The sequence below is a fragment of the Gopherus evgoodei genome, chromosome 5 (genome assembly GCF_007399415.2).
Source record: "Gopherus evgoodei ecotype Sinaloan lineage chromosome 5, rGopEvg1_v1.p, whole genome shotgun sequence".
NCBI lineage: Eukaryota > Metazoa > Chordata > Testudines > Testudinidae > Gopherus > Gopherus evgoodei.
In genome coordinates, this window is record NC_044326.1 from 78,280,581 (window position 1) to 78,298,977 (window position 18,397).

Here is an 18,397-nt window from a genome sequence, read left to right on the forward strand (position 1 = left end):
CATAAAATTCAATGGAATACATCGTTAAACTACCCTAAATTAAAAACAACAACAAAGGCCTTTTTCAGGAGCCCATTCTGTGTTGCTCTGCAAGAGTTTCCAGTGCTGTGGGAGGAAGAGGATTGTGGATGGGGAACAGAGCAACTCTGGTCTGCACCAGTGACTAAGACATCGCCTTAATATAGGAAGCACAAGCCACCTCCCACCAGTCCAGACTGACCCTGCTGCCAGTGCAAGGATGACTTCCCCAGAAAATCTAAGTTTTTGCCCAAGAAAAATTTGAATATCAAGGAAAATTCCTATTATGAAACTGAGAGATATTTGTATCAAGTAAAATATCAAATGATAATACTGCTGGACAATAACTTGGGGAACTACAGAGGTGACGTTTGTCCAGGAATATAAGCCTCAGTCTTAATGGTACAAGGCGACTTATATTAGTGAAAGAAATGCATTTTCCCCCAATAAACTTGAAAATACTTAATTCAGACAAATATAAATAAAAGATCATCCTCAAAGGTGTTATAGGAAGTCAGATAATAGGGCTAAGAATATCTGTTGGACTAGAGAAATTAACTGAAAAGCAGCCTGTCTCTCTATTTAAGTGATTGGATAGAGCTTCCTCTGAGCTCAACTGGCTTTCCAGCACATGGGATATGCTTACGCAATCACTGCAAAAATACCATGGGACTTGCCTCATATGAGTGGTTGCTGTTAACCATGCACATACTTAAAATATATAGCTTGACAGCAGCCTGAAAAATCTGCAAGTGTTTAAGTAGAGGAGAAAAAAAGTCCATAAGAAGTTTCTACACATAGTACAAGAAATACTTTGCTCAGCATTGCTGGTATTACCACAGAAACAGTCCTATTCTCCTTATCTTTTAATAAGACATCTGCTTTCACCTCCCCACCCTTTTTCCCCCTAAGCACTAGTAATTTTTTTTTTCTCTTTAAGTTAGGTCTGTAAATATATACTTTAAAATGAAGTGAAAGGGGAGCGTAACTTCTTACTCATGTCAGTTGTTCAAAAAGTATTTATTTCTGTTGTTCATATGAGTACAATTTCCTAGCACAGGAAATTGCAAAAAGTCAAAGTTTCTTGGAAAATATAATAGTAAGCTGTTTGTTCAGCTGCTTCTTAATAGATTGCCTCCTTTGTAAGTAACTAAGGTAAAATCTAAAAAACCTGTCTCCTCTGTATATAAATAAGGTCATACCTCCTAAAATAGAGTCCACCTGGATCAGTGGGTTAAAGACTTGATTGGATCTGCTGGGAAGGGAACAGACTCTGAGACTAAAGTAAGGAAGTATTATTTATTCTTTCTCATAACACAAGAAGTTGGAATCACCAAATGAAATTAATAGGCAGCAGGTTTAAAACAAACAAAAGGAAGTATTTTTTCATACAATGCACAGACAACATGTGGAACACCTTGCCAGAGGGTGTTGTGAAGGCTAAGACTATAAGAGAGTTAAAAAAAGAACTAGATAAGTTCATGGAGGATAGGCCCATCAATGGCTATTAGCTAGGATGGGCAGAGATAGTATCCCTAGTCTTTGTTTGCCAGAAGCTGGGAATGGGTGAGAGGGAGTGGATCATTTGATGATTACTTGTTCTGTTCATTCCCTTTGGGGCACCTAGCATTGGCCACTGTCGGAAGACAGGATACTGAGCTGGATGGACCTTTGGTCTGACCCAGTATGGCCATTCTTATGTTCTTATATCTGCTTTGCAAAACTGAGTTTTCAGACGTGCAAAAAAAAAGTGTTCTCGTCAGGATCAAAAGTGGAGAAAACAGAGAGAGACATGGATTCAGTAATGAAGAAATCTATCAAGTTTCTAAAGTGAAGAAACTCTAAGTGACAAAAATCAATTTTTCATGTTTTGGGCAAATTTTTAGGCTGCAGAGTTCCTATCTAAATTTTATCTCTTATTTTGCTTCATTCATTTATTGGCCTTTTAATTTCTGTTGTGATTTTGTTGGCTCAACTTTTTCTAGCTGGCATTATTTATTTATTTGATAAAAATCACAGTAAAGGAAAAAATGTAGAGGTACATATGAGAGAATTTGGTTATAAGATGATGTATTTTTTAGGGATATATATATATATATATAGTGAATATGAGATGACCGATCCTATGTTGAATGTTCTGAGTTACAAATGATTATTGCAAACAAGCACATGCTTATCTTTAAGCATGAATGATCCCTTGACTTTAGTTGGACTAGTCAGATGCATAAAATTAAATATCTGCAGGATATGGGCCTTAAACAAATCTTTAGGACAGTGTTTGCCTTCTGTGTTAGTGCTATGTCTGGCACAATGGGGATTAGGATTGGGAATTTGGGGTATTACCAAGAGAGAAGAAATGGAATCATTCATGTATAATCATAAATATTTGTCATTTAGACCATTCCTTTGAAGTTGCTAAATGGAAATTTGAGGCAAATCAAATAGTGCATCAGTCTAACTATTGTTTTAGACACTAAGTAGCTTAACTCCACAGTACTCTAAAAGTTTTATAAAGTGTGAATGAATTTTTACAGGGGTTATCTTGCTGCTTAAAAAAAGAGAGCTAATGAACAACTTGCTTCATTGCGTGTGTTCAAAAGGGAAACCAGGTTCTGCTTGTTAGCAGCAGAGGCTTGTTCTGAGACCTCAGGAGTACAGTTAAGTATCATCTGCAATCTCATCCAGCCATTAGTGCATTATCTTGAGGATCGACATCATTAGTTTAAATTAGGTTCACTTAATTAGCCAGCTGGTACTCTCCTTGACAAACCGATAAACAAGCTGTGCTTTACAGTTGCATAATGGCAAGACCAAAAAGCAGAGTGCCACGTGTTGTTTTTTCTACTGTAATAACCAAAATAGAAAAATTATCCCTACAGTTGTTTTACTTCACTTATAATACAATGTGTCACTTAATCAAATGCTCTGTTGTCCTCCACTTATAAAGTCTTCAGATATGTTTTCAGCTGTGTGATTTTGTTAACAAGCCATTTCCAACAAAGGAAAGAAGAACATGCAAATACCTAAAATATTTGCATGTTGGTTGGGCTGAAGAGGTACAGAACTTAAATTAGTTATACTGAATTAACCTATTGAGCTCTGTGACCTACTAGGACTTGATCATAAGGCTTCAAATTTTTTATTATAATGGCAGTATATACCTATCTCATAGAAATGTAAGGAACCTTGAAAGATCATGGAGTCTAGTTCCCTGCTTTCACAGTAGGATCAAGTACTGTCCTTGACAGATTTTTGCCCCAGATCCCTAAATGGCCCCCCTCAAGGATTGAGTTTACAACCGTGGATTTAGCTGGCCAGTGCTCAAATCACTGAGCTATCCCTCCACCCCGAAAAGCAGGGAATGTTATTGGACCCAAAGTCTGAACTCACATTGTATAACTGTGTTGAAACCAACAGAATTACTCCAGATTTATTCATTTGGGACTACATTCACAAAGAAATTTAGCCATGGTGATCCTGTACCCCTATAGGACTCAGGGGCAGCTGAGCAGAGGTTTTTTGAATGCTACTGTGGCCTGATTCTGGTTTTTAGGCACCTGAAGTGGCAGTGCCTAAGTCTCTGAATCAAGGCCTTAGTGAATTATTACAGTTACTGGGAGGTAAAAGTCTACCTTTTCTCTATTCTCAATTTCTCTCTACCTTTGCAATGAGTTTAAATGTTTAAATATTTCTGTATTTTATTAACGTTATATGAACAGTTCTGGCGGAATTCTGAACTAGCATGAATACATTTGATTTGAGTCAGTCCAATACACTTTTCTACATGTTCCACAGCCTTGAAATGACATTGCATCCTGACACATTTTTTCGCAACTTAGTGAGGTTTCAGTTGTAATATCAAAATGAAGATCTCACACTATGGATGTGTCTACACTGCTATCAAAGATATGATGGTAGCTTGGGCAGGCATATCCACACTAGCTTAACTCTAGCTAGCATGGCTAAAAATAGCAGTGAAGACGTGGCAATACAGGCCTTAGCACAAACTGTACATTCGCACCTGAAACCATAGCCTGGTCCAAGGTTCATGATGCTGTATCTTCACTGTTACTGTCAACCATGCTAGCTAGATTAAAGCTAATGCAGGTATGCCTTCCTGAACTGCAATCACATCTTCAATTGCTGTATAGATGTACCCTATATGACCTAAAAAGTATAAAATATAGATTGCTTGCTTTTGACGCTAGCTTTCTTATCTTCTCTTTTTGAAGATGGGCTCCAAGCCTCTTCTGGGGTCTCACTGCATACGATGTAACATAGTAGTTTTAATGAAATTGAAAAGTCAGAGCTGCCAAAAATGTAGCTAGAATCCAAACCAGAACATCTTTCACCCACCCACATAGTTTCCCCATAAATACCCAGAACCAATATTGTCCCAACCAGTTAAGAACATTTTATATAGTGCAATAAGATTTTACACTACTTTTGACAATTCTGCCTCTATTGTAAATACTGTTAAAGGTTGGTAAGATGTTCTATTGAACGTATTTTGTAAAAATACAAAAATATCAAAATATGAAATTCAATGAATTTAAAAACAAAAGTAGTATTGATCTGTAGCAGAAGCACCCAATTAGGTAGAATAAGAACATTTTTGTGGCAGTCATTTCTTTCAAATTTAGTAAATTAAATACCAACCATTAACAAATGTTGACTGACTAATAAAAGTACTAATTTATACACAGTACTATACAAACTGTTTCCTTCTTAATGGTAGCCTTATCATTTTAGTAATCCAGCTAGGAATGAAATGTGTTGTACAAATGTGCCTGCTGTTTTAAGCTCTGAAATTTTTAGGGGGATTTTTCAAACTTTAATCTACAACTCAAGAGAAATGCAAAACTTTTAGTGTGCTATATTATCAAAATGCCTTTCCCTTTTCAGTCAATGTCCAGTAAAAAGTCTTACCCATATTCATTAACTGTTATATACTATGTAGTAAGGAGGTTAAACATTTAGCTGACTTGACACTTTTATCTTGAGCTTCTTTGTAGCTGCAGTATAGTATACAGTCAGATGCTGAGTGAACACATATCTCTGTCATATTGTGCAAATAATGAACAAAGATGACTATTTAAGCGGAAGTACAGTAACTACAAATCAATCAGTGTCCTGCTTCAACAATTGGCAGCCTGATTTTTATATGTGGACTTACGACATCTGGAAGATCTCATTCAGTCATAATTTCTTGTATTATTCTATTGTTTTATTTTTCTCTTCTGAAATCAAAGAGAGATTATTTCTACTTTTTTTACACTATAGGCAGTAAGCACAGACTCTGTTCCAGTGAAACTACACTATGACAAATCACATGATCAGGTATGGGTGCTCAGCTGGGGAAACATGGAGAAGAATTCACCAACATTGCAGGTCAGTACACTTTGTGAATCTTTGCAGTAATGCTAATACTGAAGCTTAACAAAAGTCAGTGGGTAGTGCAGGCCTTGCTGGAGCCCTGGGCTTAAAGTATGAACTAAAGAAAGACTGTGAACCAAAGCAGGCCTTCTCAGAAAAGTGACACTAGGTATCAGCTAACTAAGCGTGTCCCTGACCTGAGAGAATGGTATAGGAACACACAGAGTGCTCAACTAAGTATGTAAAGAAATTCCTAAGAAGGTGGTACAGGAAACCATAGACCTACTGTAAAGATAAGGATGGGATGACAGGATAATGGATGAGGATGTTTTGTTTGAACTACAAAGTACAAAGGTGGTAGCAACATACGGAATGTAATATGTAACTTCTATGTATCAATGTATAAAAAAGGAGTGAAAGGAGGGCTGTCTTCGTAATGGCCTAGTGGATAACACTGTTGATTGATTCAGTACTTTGTCACGGGCATGCATGTATTAGTGTCCCTGTAACCCATTGGACAGCGTGCTAGCACAGTGCTTTGCTGACAATCAACCTGGCCAAGCCTTCACCACCGAACCAAGCCTGTGGTCTTTCTTTGAGTAACATTGAGATCCGCTGAATCAACAAACTACACTCTCTGCTGATGCAGAATACACACACGTTCCAGAAACAGCAGTACCAGCAGCACTAGCAACACTAACAACATAACAGATTCATGTCCTGGCATTTTACCATCTAGAGACCTGGGTTCAAAATTTTTAGGTCATAAATTTGGGACCTGATTCAGCTCAGCATGTAAGCCCTTATATATGTCCATCCCTATTCAGGACAGCATTTAAGCAAATATTTTATGTCCTGAATAAGGACGCTTTCCACAATCAGGGCCTTGATGGACTTAACATATCCTGGGAGGAGACTTGCGTGCATGACAAAATAGCAAATAATGGAGTTTGATCATGTCGAGTGTGGAGGATCTTGAATGGTCACTGTCATCACTGGGAGTCTAGAAGTTTCATCACCTCCCAAGAAGAACTCAGCATCTCTCAAAATTGAGCACAAAGAATGGAAGACACTAGTCAAGAGAAGAAAAATAGAGCTAAAATATTTGATTTATGTGCATTTTATATAAAACATAAAATTAGATCTAAAATATTTGGTTTATGTGTGTTTTAGATATATATTTTAGCTCTATTTTATATATATATAAAACGCACATAAACCAAATATATGTCTGGCCATGATGTATATATTGTGATACAGCATGGCCAGAGGGCAGCTCTGGGAGAGTGTTAGCAGGGAGCCTTATTCCTGCAAGGGGAGGAAGGTTTGCTATAGATTAACTAGAGCACCGAAGCCAATTAGAGTACCAGCAGTCAGTCATGTGATAAAAACCCCTGCTTCAGTCAGACAGTGTACGAGTTGGAGCAGGAAGGTTTGGTTGGAGCAGAGAGCAGTTTGAAGGAGTTGGAGAAGAGAACAGTTTTGATGAGAGACCAAAAGGAAAGTTTGGAGGAGTGCTGCGGTGGGCTGAGAAATCAAAAAAAACCCTAGGTAAGGGGCACCTGGCTTATGTAGAAGGAGGGCAAGAAGCCCCTTCACAAGCTGAAGGGCAGGAGAAGGAAGTAGCCCTGGGAAGGAACCGCTAATTCAAGTGGTTCACCACAAACCTCAGGGCCCCTGGTTTGGGACCTGGAGAAGAGGGCGGGCCCAGGTCCCTCCCTCTCCACTCTCCTCCTCAAGGACAATAGTGGGGTAATTAAAATACCGATTCAGAGGCAAGCAATGACGCCCTGAACCTTCCCCAAAGAAAAGAAAGTGCGAGACCCTGCTTAACAGTACTGGCAATTTGCCACAATATATATATATATAGAAACTATGACACTTAAACAGAATGGTGTTGGGGAAGACCGTTTTCATTGTATACCCAAATTAGTTTTTCACTGGGAATACTTTTTCATTCAGCAAATAAAAAGTGATTTAAAATTACATGGAAACAGTATTTCATCCCAAAATTATTAAATTATATGGAAACCTGACAATCTGCTTAATCACAACATTTTGTGTGTCTTCATTTAAATATAATATTAATAATCTCAACAATGGTGATAAAGTGAACTACCTAAAAGTAATTCAGATAACCAGTGAATTTGTTTACTGAAGGTTGTTTTCATCATATTCATTTCTAAAGGGGTGATTCTACTGAATTGATAATGGCAGTGGGACACAGGCAACTACAAAACATTATTCTTGTAACCTGTCTTTTGAATGTAGACTGTATGTGTTGCAACTGACTATGACTGTATGTCTGGTTGGAGCATTCACTGGGTTTTAAGCATGTTGATCTGCTACCTAGATGTAGCATTACTAAACTGCATTTCAGTAAAATTATGCAGGCTTTATGGAGATGTAGGCAAGCTAAAAAAAAACCCCATAATGTGAACTTGTTTTTGGAAATAAAAGAATAAATAGCTTCACTTTTACAATATTTGTGAGCTTGTGCAAATCTAAGTACAGTCACTGGAGAGCAATTTAAAAAATACATTTCAACAGTTGCACTTATTTTTTTTATTTTTTCATACTGTTTTCTACTTCTGTTTAAAACAACATCATGACAATGTGGTAATCTCCTGCTCTACCTGATATTTTTCTACTGTAATTTCAGGGTACCTGGCTATTTCATTTTGCCTTTTCCTTTCCTACTGCTTTACAGAATCTTCCCCCATACATCCTCTTTTTTGCTGTATAAAGATTAAGGCTAAGATTTTTTTAAAAAGAGTGCAAGTGGGGTGGTTTTCAGTGGGAACTACTGGATACACTTTGCATTTTGAAAATCTGGCCCTTTAATTTAGATGCCCCATTGTGGATTCAGCAGCTTGATTTCAGGCACTCATTTAAAAAAAGTCTTGTTCTTGACCTTGGCCTAAGAAAACTATACTAGAATAAAAGGTAAGCATGAGGATTGTTGTACTAATTTAGATGGAATATATGGTGACAGAGTGAGAGTAGCCTTAGGCTAACTCACCAGGCTGGGCATTTGCTAAGCATCCCCACATGGGACAACTTAGGGAGATAATTAGTTAAGGACTGAATGATTAACCAGTTAACAAGGTGCTTCAGCTCATCAATGGAGGACAGCTAAAAGAGAGACAGGAAGAGGGAAATGCTGGAAGAAAGAAATAAAGAAACCTAGGATCTCAGGGAGGTGCGATCTCTCTCCTCTGTCACACTGTGCCTAGGGAGAATGTAAGAACCTCAAGCAGTAGGGTACTTGTTCTTTTATATTCACACTGTAAATAGGGCACTGGATGTTGAACTTGCCATGAGTTCTATGTTGATGAAGACTGATGGCAGTAAGGACAGAGTGAGGGAACCCTGCTGTGTGACAGAGCCCAGAAAGTAAAAGGTGTTAGACAACCCTGTGCAACATTAAACAGTGTTAAAGAAGGTTTGGTACACAGAGACATTAGCCTGCTTAGTACCATGGCAAAAACAACACTCAACATCTTGTTAACTTTTTATTAATGATACAGAAAAAAGGAAAAACAGTTAAAGCATTTGAGATGTAAAGTACTAAGTGAGTCTTCCTTTCCTTTAGCTGGACAGAGTTTGTGAGAAGGGGGAGGGATCTTGTTTGACAGTCTCTTAGCCCACGTCCACACTACAGGGTAAAATCGATGTTATTAAAATAGATTTTATAAAGCAGGCTTTATAAAATTGATTTTGCGCGTCCACACTAGGGCTACTTACATGGATGTTGAGCGTCCATGTTCCCTGGCGTCCATCTTTTCCCTGAGCGTTGCACTCTGGGTACCTATCCCACGGTTCCTGCACGGGTCCCTGGCCTTTGGAATTATGGGTTACTACCTCAGTGCATGATGGGGCCAAAATCCCCGTCGTGGGTGGTTCTGGGTACAGCCTCACCCCCTCCCTTCCTGTCAGCGGAACACAGTCACTTCGCGCGGTTTTTACTGGCTGCAGTGAGAAAACGCCATTTTGCAGCAAGCATGGGTCCAGGTGTGCTCTTATCCTTGACCGCGAATGCTGTAAATAGTTCACGCATTCTCGTGCTATCCATGCTGAACCATGAGTAAGAAATGCAAGAGAGAATGCTTGACTGCGGGGACGACAGTGATGAGGACTTGGAGAACGAGTTTTCCGACACCCCGGGCCCCTGCACTTTGGAGCTCCTGACGGTTATGGGGGAGGTTCTACCCATTCCGCACCGCTTTTGGGCACGGGAAACAAGCACGGACTGGTGGGACCGCATAGTCCTGCAGGTGTGGGACGATTCGCAGTGGCTGTGGAACTTTCGCATGCGTAAGAGCACTTTCTTTGAACTTTGTGACTCGCTTTCTCCTGTCCTGAAACGGCATAATACCAGGATGAGACCAGCCCCCACAGTGGAAAAGCGAGTGGCCATAGTCATCTGGAAGCTTGCAACGCCAGACAGCTACTGGTCAGTCGGGAATCAATTTGGAGTGGGAAAATCTACTGTGGGGGCTGCTGTGCTGGAAGTATCCAACGCAATCATTAAGCTGCTGCTTCGAAAGGTTGTGACTCTGGGAAACGTGCAGGCCATTGTGGATGGCTTTGCTGCAATGGGATTCCCTAACTGTGGGGGGTCCATAGATGGAACCCATATCCCTATCTTGGCACCGGAGCACCAGGGCGCCCAGTATATAAACCGCAAGGGGTACTTTTCGATGGTGCTGCAAGCCCTGGTGGATCACAAGGGACGTTTCACCAACATCCACGTGGGATGGCCAGGAAGGGTTCATGACGCACGTGTCTTCAGAAGCACCACACTGTTTAAACGGCTGCAGCAAGGGACCTACTTCCCTGACCAGAGAATAACAGTTGGAGATGTTGAAATGCCTATAGTTATCCTTGGGGACCCAGCCTACCCCTTGATGCCCTGGCTAATGAAGCCATACACAGGCAGCCTTGACAGTGCTCAGGAGTTGTTTAATTACAGGCTGAGCAAAGTGCAGAATGGTGGTAGAATGTGCATTTGGCAGATTGAAGGGAAGATGGCGAACGCTTCTTACTCGCTCAGATCTTAGCCAAACCAATATCCCCTTTGTCATTGCTGCTTGTTGTGTGCTCCACAATCTCTGTGAGAGTAAGGGGGAGACCTTTATAGCGGGGTGGGAGGCTGAGGCAAACCACCTGGCCGCTGATTATGCACAGCCAGACACCAGGGCAATTAGAAGATCACACCAGGATGCTGTGCGCATCAGAGAAGCCCTGAAAAGTAGCTTCCTCATGGGCCAGGGTACAGTTTGAATGCTGAGTTTCTTTTCCATTGATTACCACCCTCCCCATGTATTCAGTCCTGCTGCTGCAAGCTGCCTTCTCTGCACCCTTCCACAACTGCTTGCTTACGGTAATTAAAATAGCCGTCTGTGTCTGTAGAAAACATTGAATTCTTTATTAAAAGATAGTCACTGTAAGCAGTGCACCCTCCCTCTTGCATTTAGAAGCCTGCGAATAGAATTACAGTAATAGGGGTTTTTTGGGAGGAGAATAGTAAATGGCTAGGGTTAGGGAGGGATGTAGGAAGGAAAGACAAAGGGAGCCCAGAAGTGGCTTCATGGACCAGGGAACATTGTGATTGGTATGTTTATTTCCCTGTTATTACCTACCTCCCCATGTCTTGACTCTGGCTGCTACAAACGAGCTTCCTGGCTCCCTTCCTTAACTGCTTGCTTATTGAAAATAACGTTACTGTTATTTGTTAAAGAAATTGAGTTCTTTATTAAAAATCAGACCCTTTCAGCAATCAATCATCATGCTTGCTGTTACAATCCTGTGCATGACATTTCATAACTCGGGGTTCTCCGGGGAAGGGAGTGAGGGAGGTTTGCAGGAAGTGGGAGGGAGGTTGGTAAGAAGAAGGCGCATCAGAGAAGACATAAGAAGATTTATCATGGACCATGGTACGGTATGACTGCTTTGTTTATTTTCCCTGTATTACCCACCTCCCCATGTGTTTACTCCTGATGCTGCAAACTAGCTTCCCTGAAGCTTTGCAAAGCTGCATGCTTTATTTGTTTAACAACTCACCCTCACACTGCCTTTGCATAGCATGTCCTGAGAGTAAAGTAAGTAAATGGTGCCAAGGGAGAGGTTTGGGAGGAGTACAGGAGGGAAGAAACATAACAATTAAGGAGTTTTCAATGTAATGACAGCCTTCTGGTTGGACTGTCCACAGGGGTGTAGTTGGCTGGTGCAGATTGCCTTCCCCCACGCGTTCGTACACGCCTGGTTCTGGAAGGTGTGGGACAGGGTGAGTACTGAGGGAGGTTATACATGGGCTGCAGAGGCAACCTGAGACCACGCAGCTCTTCCAGCATATCGCGGAGTATGTCGGTCTGATCACGAAGAAGATCCAGCGTTGCTGCCCGCCAGCGCTGATCTTCCTGCCACCTGAAATCATTTTTAGCATCCCTCCTGTCTTCGTGTTGACTGGCAGCCTCCCTGTACTTTGCGACCAATTGTTTCCAGTCCCCCTGCTGAGCTCTCTCAGTATGGGTTACTGCCATAATTTCTGTGAACATCTCCTCACGCGTCCTCTTTTTTCTTAGCCTTCTTATGTGACCTCCCCGTCGGACAGGAGAAGGGAGAGGGAGGCTGGAGAAATGTGCAGCTGTGTGTGGGGGGGGGGTGGAAAGAGTGATAGAAGAATCATAAGAGACACATTTCACAGAACAATGGATACAGTCTTTCTCAGTGAACTGCGCTATTCACCGTACCTTGAGCATGTAACTTTACCTCAGGTACGCAGGTCAGGGGAGCACACAGACCGTGTCCGGAGACAATGGTAAGTTATTTGGTAGTGAACCGTGCAGTGGCTTGTAGTATCCTGCACCCCCTGCTATTATCAGGTAGCATGCACAGTAGTGGGGCAAAGTGCTTTAAGGAACAACACTGGTTTCTTAAGCCATGGAAAAGGTGCAGCACAGGGAAATACAAGTTCCATCCCACAATCATCTGTGTTGCACTTTGGAGTTAGCTTTAATGCCATCTACCTAACCCCATCCCCCCTCTGCCATGGCAGTTAATAGGGATGATTCATGCTGGCCAAGTGCTAGGGGACACTGCCCTGTAGGAATGAATAGCTTTACAACCACCTCCTGGGTCATTGTTTTAGGAAAGGTTTTTCATTTACTGGCTCAGCACAGAAGAAAGGAATGAATGGTCATCTATGTTCCCTTACTAAAAGTACATTACTTTCTAACAGGAGACCATGAACGATATCACTCTCCTGAGGATAACAGACAGAGAAAAAGAAATTATGCTTCTTGAATGCCAGCAGTCGCCAGGCCCATTTGCTGCTAGGATTTGTCATGCAATGATACCTGATTACGTGCTGCAGGCATGGCGTGGTAAAGTTTCGTTTCATGGCGGACGGAATAAGGCCGCCCTGCCCAGAAACCTTCTGCAGAGGCTTTTGGGGTACCTCCAGGAGTGCTTCATAGAGATGTCCCTGGAGGATTTTCACTTCATCCCCAGACATGTTAACAGACTGTTCCAGTAACTCTAATTCCAGCTACTGCATGCAGGCACTCATGGCAAATCACTCACTAAAAAAGGCTTGCATTCATTCAGCCTTAATAAAAAAAAGTGCACTCACCAGAGGACGATTCCACAGCATCATTTTCTGTGCTACTGGCTTGAGAGGGCTGGCAGGGTACTTCTGTAAGGGTTAAGAAAAGATCCTGGCTGTTAGTGGGAATTGAATGCTCTGTGCTCTCTGCTGTTTCGTCCTCCTCTTGGTCCTCTTGGTCCTCATCGTGATCTTCGCCGTCCTCTAAATCTTCGGCAGTGGCAGAGATCACTACCCCCACCTCTGAATCCACAGACAAGGGGGGGGTTGTCGTTGCACAGTTCCCCAATATTGCGTTCAGCTCCTCGTAGAAGCGGCATGTTTTGGGGCCAGATCCTGACCTGCCCTTTGCTGCTTTGGTCTTCTGATACGCCTGTCTGTGCTCCTTCACTTTCACCCTGCACTGCAACGAGTCTCTACTGTGTCCTCTCTGTCTCATGGCATTAGAAATCTTTTCAAAGGTTTTCTCATTTCTTCTGCTGGACCTCAGTTCTGAAGGCACTGACTCTTCTCCCCATACAGCTATCAGATCCTGTAACTCCTGTGCGTTCCATGCTGGAGCTCTTTTCCTATTCTCAGGAGATTGCATTGTTATCTCTGCTGCTGAGAGCTCCACGCTGGGCAAACAGGAACTGAAATTTCAAAGTTCCCGGGGCTTTTCCTGTTTACCTGGCCAGCAGTAGAGTTCCTTTACCTGTGCAGAGCAGCCACTGGTGCACTATGGGATACCTCCCGGAGGCCATTAACTTCTGTTTCCGTCCACACTAGCATAAAATCAATTTTACAAAATCGATTTTAGGGTTACTCCGCTCGTTTAGGTGGAGTACAGAAATCGATTTTAGGGACCCTTAAAATCGATTTACTGTACTCTGTAGTGTGGACGGTTACAGCTTTAAATCGATTTAAAGCTGTTTAAATTGATTTGAAGCTCTAGTCTGGACCTGCCCATAGATGGTATTAAAGATGGTAGTAACTGTCCTCTTTGGGAAAAAAGAAATTTGTTGAGATGGTCTGGAGCTTTAGAGGCTGCTGCTGTTAAAGACTAATCCTGTTTCCTAAAAAGATAAAACAAGGCAAACACTCAAAAAGGGAAGAGAAAAGAATAGCAAAGATAGAAAATGCAATTTGTCTTTGATGTTGACTTTCACTTGGAACCTTACTGCTGGAAAAACACAGGCACAGCATACTGTCTTATTAGCCACTCCGAGACATGGCAAATTTGTACCAGCATCAGGCCGTAGGGCATTGCTTTCAGCTGCCTCTTTTTGATCACAGACTCACAGCAAGGAAATAAGGTTAGCAAGGAGAAGAACACATAGGGCGTGTGAGGAAGAAAGACAAAGTCTCACATTCCAGAACTGGTGGAGGTGCTGGTGTCTTCTGGGTCCCTCTCTGGCCAGGTCTATCAGGCTATCTCTCCAGGATTAGAATGAAGATAGGGGTAGCAGCCATGATGGTGAAGTAGCCAGTTGTTTTCCAAAGTCTCTTTAACTACCCCAAAAGGAGTAGCCTTCATCATTTTGTCCACCAGTTAGGCCTAATTTTCAACACATCCATTTTAGTTCATTAATTTCTGATCCTTAATGTCTCATGTTAAAATTATGACTGGTAAACACAGTTCTTGAATTATATTAGTAGGAGTTTTTTGTTTGTATTAATTCAGTCTTTGTGTCTTACTTTGCACCTTTTCCCATCAACATTTGTTGTTGTTCATTACAGTAAGATTTTTTTACACACTTTTACAATTGAGCTCCCAATTAGGATAAATGTGTAAGCCCGATCATTACAACAGTGTTAAAGCCTGGACACACATTGATTCTCCAAAATCTGTAATACCGGTCAGTTTTACTCCATTGTCTTTGAACTGCTCTTTATCAGCATAGCCAAAGATTATTGCAAACAGGAGTTGAATAAGAAGGCAATTGATGATGGACTATTACCATTTATTAAAGTTGACTTGCATATAATAGCATTCCTGCGCTGACAATGGTAGAGTTCAGGGGGAGGGTGTCTTTAAACCTGCTTATTATTTTGAATCAAACCCTATTAATTCAAACTAATTGTTGGATTAATTAAAGCATGTAATACTATTTTTATTACTCTAGGTAATAACACAGGCCAGTGGGAGTGTTTCTCACCACACAATCCATACTCAGCCAGTGGGAAAACAGTTTGATAGAGTGGATGACTTTTTCATTCCAACTACAACCCTAATCATCACCCATATTAGGTAAGTTCCAATAAGTCATAATATTTTGTAATTAACTTTCAAATGAACCATGACATCTCATGTAAAGAAAGCACTGTATTGTTTGAAAAAAACCAGTAATGATAACATTTATTACTGTATTATAAAGTTATTCTAATGGGCCCACTTCAGTGGGAATTTTGCTGAGTAAAGACTAAATATGTCAAACTTTGGCCAAGTACCAGCATATTTCTTCCTGGTCTTGTCATATATTGAAAACTTCCACTGATGTCAGTAAAGGCTCCATGCATGGAATAATGTTGGCATTGAGTGTTCTCTGGTTATTTGATTTATTTCTGGAGTCTGAATGCTTTCTTGAATGAAGATCACAGATAACAGTTTGTTAGTATTGCTGTCCATTGCGCACACACTTGAAAGTCCCATTGACAATGCAGAATTGAGCCCGGGGTGTCTTGATAACCAAAGAACAACTTTTCTGACAGAGACTACATTAGATATAACCAATTGCTTTCTTAATTGTGCCCTCACAAATGAATGTGCATGAATTCTTGTATAGTGAGTTTCCTGCTGTTTCTTCATGACAAAAAGTACATCTCTTGTTGGTTTTAGTGGGAGCTCATTACAATCTGTTTTGGAAGAAGTTGTACATTTCATGGACTCTAGCTGTATCTCTCAAGGAGTGTAACAATCTACTAGCTGAACCACTGGAACCTATAAATTCCATGAATTGTGCTTATTTGTCCTACATACTCTATAAACTCTGCCTGTAAAATGAATATTCCAGGTACGGGGGAAAGTGGCCAATTGGATTTTATGGAGACATGGGTTAGTCAGAGAGGAAAAAGAAATTGTGAAGAGGTGAGGGAAGGAGGGAAATATTTGAAAAGAGAAAGAAGGGAGAAAATCTCGTTTCCACCCACGCCCCAATCTCTCCATCCTACCCACTTCAAAAGAGAAGATCTGGAAGTCCCCACACCATCACCATATGCTGTAACCAACAATATATGTAAACGCATGTCAATTTTAATTATACTAATTTTTTTCTCTGAGTATGTTAGCAGGTATATTAAATGGCTTTTTTTTTCCTCCAAATTTGCCTATAGCAGTTACTAGTGCTTCAGTCTATAGCAGATGCAGAATTCAGTTATATGTTCCTCCAAAACTTGCATTAGTTCTCACTGGGAGCTTTGTGTGCTCAAGGAATGCAAGGTCAGCCCCGGAATAACCTTGTCCTGTTTTCACTTCAGTCCAGTGTTGCAAATAATTGAGCTTTTTGTTTAGTACTCTGAGTTTCAAAAGTTTTTGATACTTGTACAAAACTGCCTTAATTAGGAATATCTTCACTATAAATAAACAAGCATCGTTCACCCTGAGGGAGATTCAGCTATAATTTCAAATCATATATATTATCCCTTTTTAAAATATATGTTTAGAATTTTGGCATTAGCTTTCTTTTGAATCTGAAATTTATCATTAGAAGTATTTGTCAGTGTCTATTTCTGAATTCAAATGAGTAAGAAAGAGACTGAGCTGCTGAAATTCATAAAACTAAAAATATTCTCTTTATATTTGATGAATCTGGTCCTTTGTATCAGAAAGCATCTTTGCAGTTCTCCTGAAGATGCTATCATATTAAAAGGCAAAATGTCTAATTTTCCACGTAATTCGTAGATAACAAGTGATTTATCACCTGTCATATGTAAATGAAAACATATAGTAAATGTAAATGTAAATTAACACATTTAAATAATAAATTCTGATTCCAACTACCATTACTATGCACATATTTCTTTAATTAAATCAAATTAAACATGAGTACACACTATCCCTGAATAAGTGCACAAACAGTCCTTATCGTCATGCTTAGAAAATCATTAAACTATGTCTGCTACATTTTGGAGTAGTAGTACTTTAAAGGCAATGGCCACTGTTTATGTAAAGTAGCAATCAAGTAAGGAAGCACTTGTCCTAGTATTAATGGAATATAATTTGTTTATTTCTGCATTAATGCCCTGGGGAAACTCAGTTTCTATTGAATTCTCTCATTAATGGCATGCAGTGGTGGTGGTTCTTACCTGGACAGGTGCCCACAAACCCTTAATTCATAATGGAGAGCAACAATTAAAGGACAGAGCTGGCATTGATCTACCCTGAAGTGCTGGGCTGATTCATTTAATTGTCTTCCTAAGCAATATTTCAACTAATGGATCCGGTTGGGTACTTGTGTGTGTTGCTAATTGTGTTCAGTTTAAGCAGTATAGCTTAAGCATAACACTAAAACACGGTGTGCTTTTACATCCCATGGCATGGCTACCAGTAAAAAGCTTTGTCAAAATAAAGATAATGAGTCAACTTTCTAAATTAAATATAGATAGGCACATATTGTATCATTTTGGTAATGAACCATATTAGTATTAAATATATTTATTTTGTTTCATGAAAGACAAAAAGATTTAGGCAGACACATTTATTTAAAGGGATGCTACCAGCTTTATCAGGGTCAAAATTTAATATATCTATAAAACATTCCTTGTGCAGATTTTTACAGTGGAACAGAGGTGAGATTTCAGTTAGGTACATTAATTTACCTACAGTTAGAACAGGAAACAGAAATATGGAAACGGATGTATGTTCAAAAGTTATAAGATAGAAGGGCCTGCTATGATCATCTAGTCTGATCTACTGTATAACACAGGCCATAGGACTTCCCTGAACTAATTCCTGATTGAAGCAGAAGGTATCTTTTATAAAAACAACCAATCTTGATTTTAAAATGGCCACTAATGATGAGTCCACCACAACCTTTGGAAGGGGTTCCAAAGGTTAATTACCCTTATTGTTAACAATTTGCATCTTATTTCCAGACTGAATTTGTTTAGTTTCAATTTCCAGCCATTGGATCTTGTTATACCTTTGTCTCCTAGACTGAAGAGCCCATTGTAAATGTTCTTCATGTAGGTCTTCTAAAATGTGATTGAGTCATCCCTTAACCTTCTCTTTGCTAAGCTAAGTAGACTGAGATCCTTGAGTGTATCGCTATAATCATTTCTGTGCCTCTTCTCTGAACCCTTGCCCATTTTCAACATCCTTTTGAATTGTGAAGACCAGAACTAGACATAGTATTTCAGCAGTAGCTTCAGTGGTGCTAAATACAGAGATAATTTAACCTTCATACTCCTACTCAA

The 18,397-nt window shown here is 40.3% G+C and overlaps 1 protein-coding gene across 3 annotated transcripts in view; it reads left to right on the plus strand.

Annotated features, from left to right (window-relative positions):
- FSTL5 (follistatin like 5) overlaps window positions 1–18,397 on the plus strand; it is a 578,464-nt gene that overhangs the window by 509,793 nt on the left and 50,274 nt on the right. For all 3 annotated transcript variants that reach the window (XM_030564448.1, XM_030564450.1, XM_030564449.1), the window contains 2 exons: window positions 5,302–5,409; window positions 15,109–15,233. In XM_030564448.1, coding sequence (XP_030420308.1) covers window positions 5,302–5,409; window positions 15,109–15,233 — 233 coding nt within the window. The remainder of the gene's footprint in view (window positions 1–5,301; window positions 5,410–15,108; window positions 15,234–18,397) is intronic.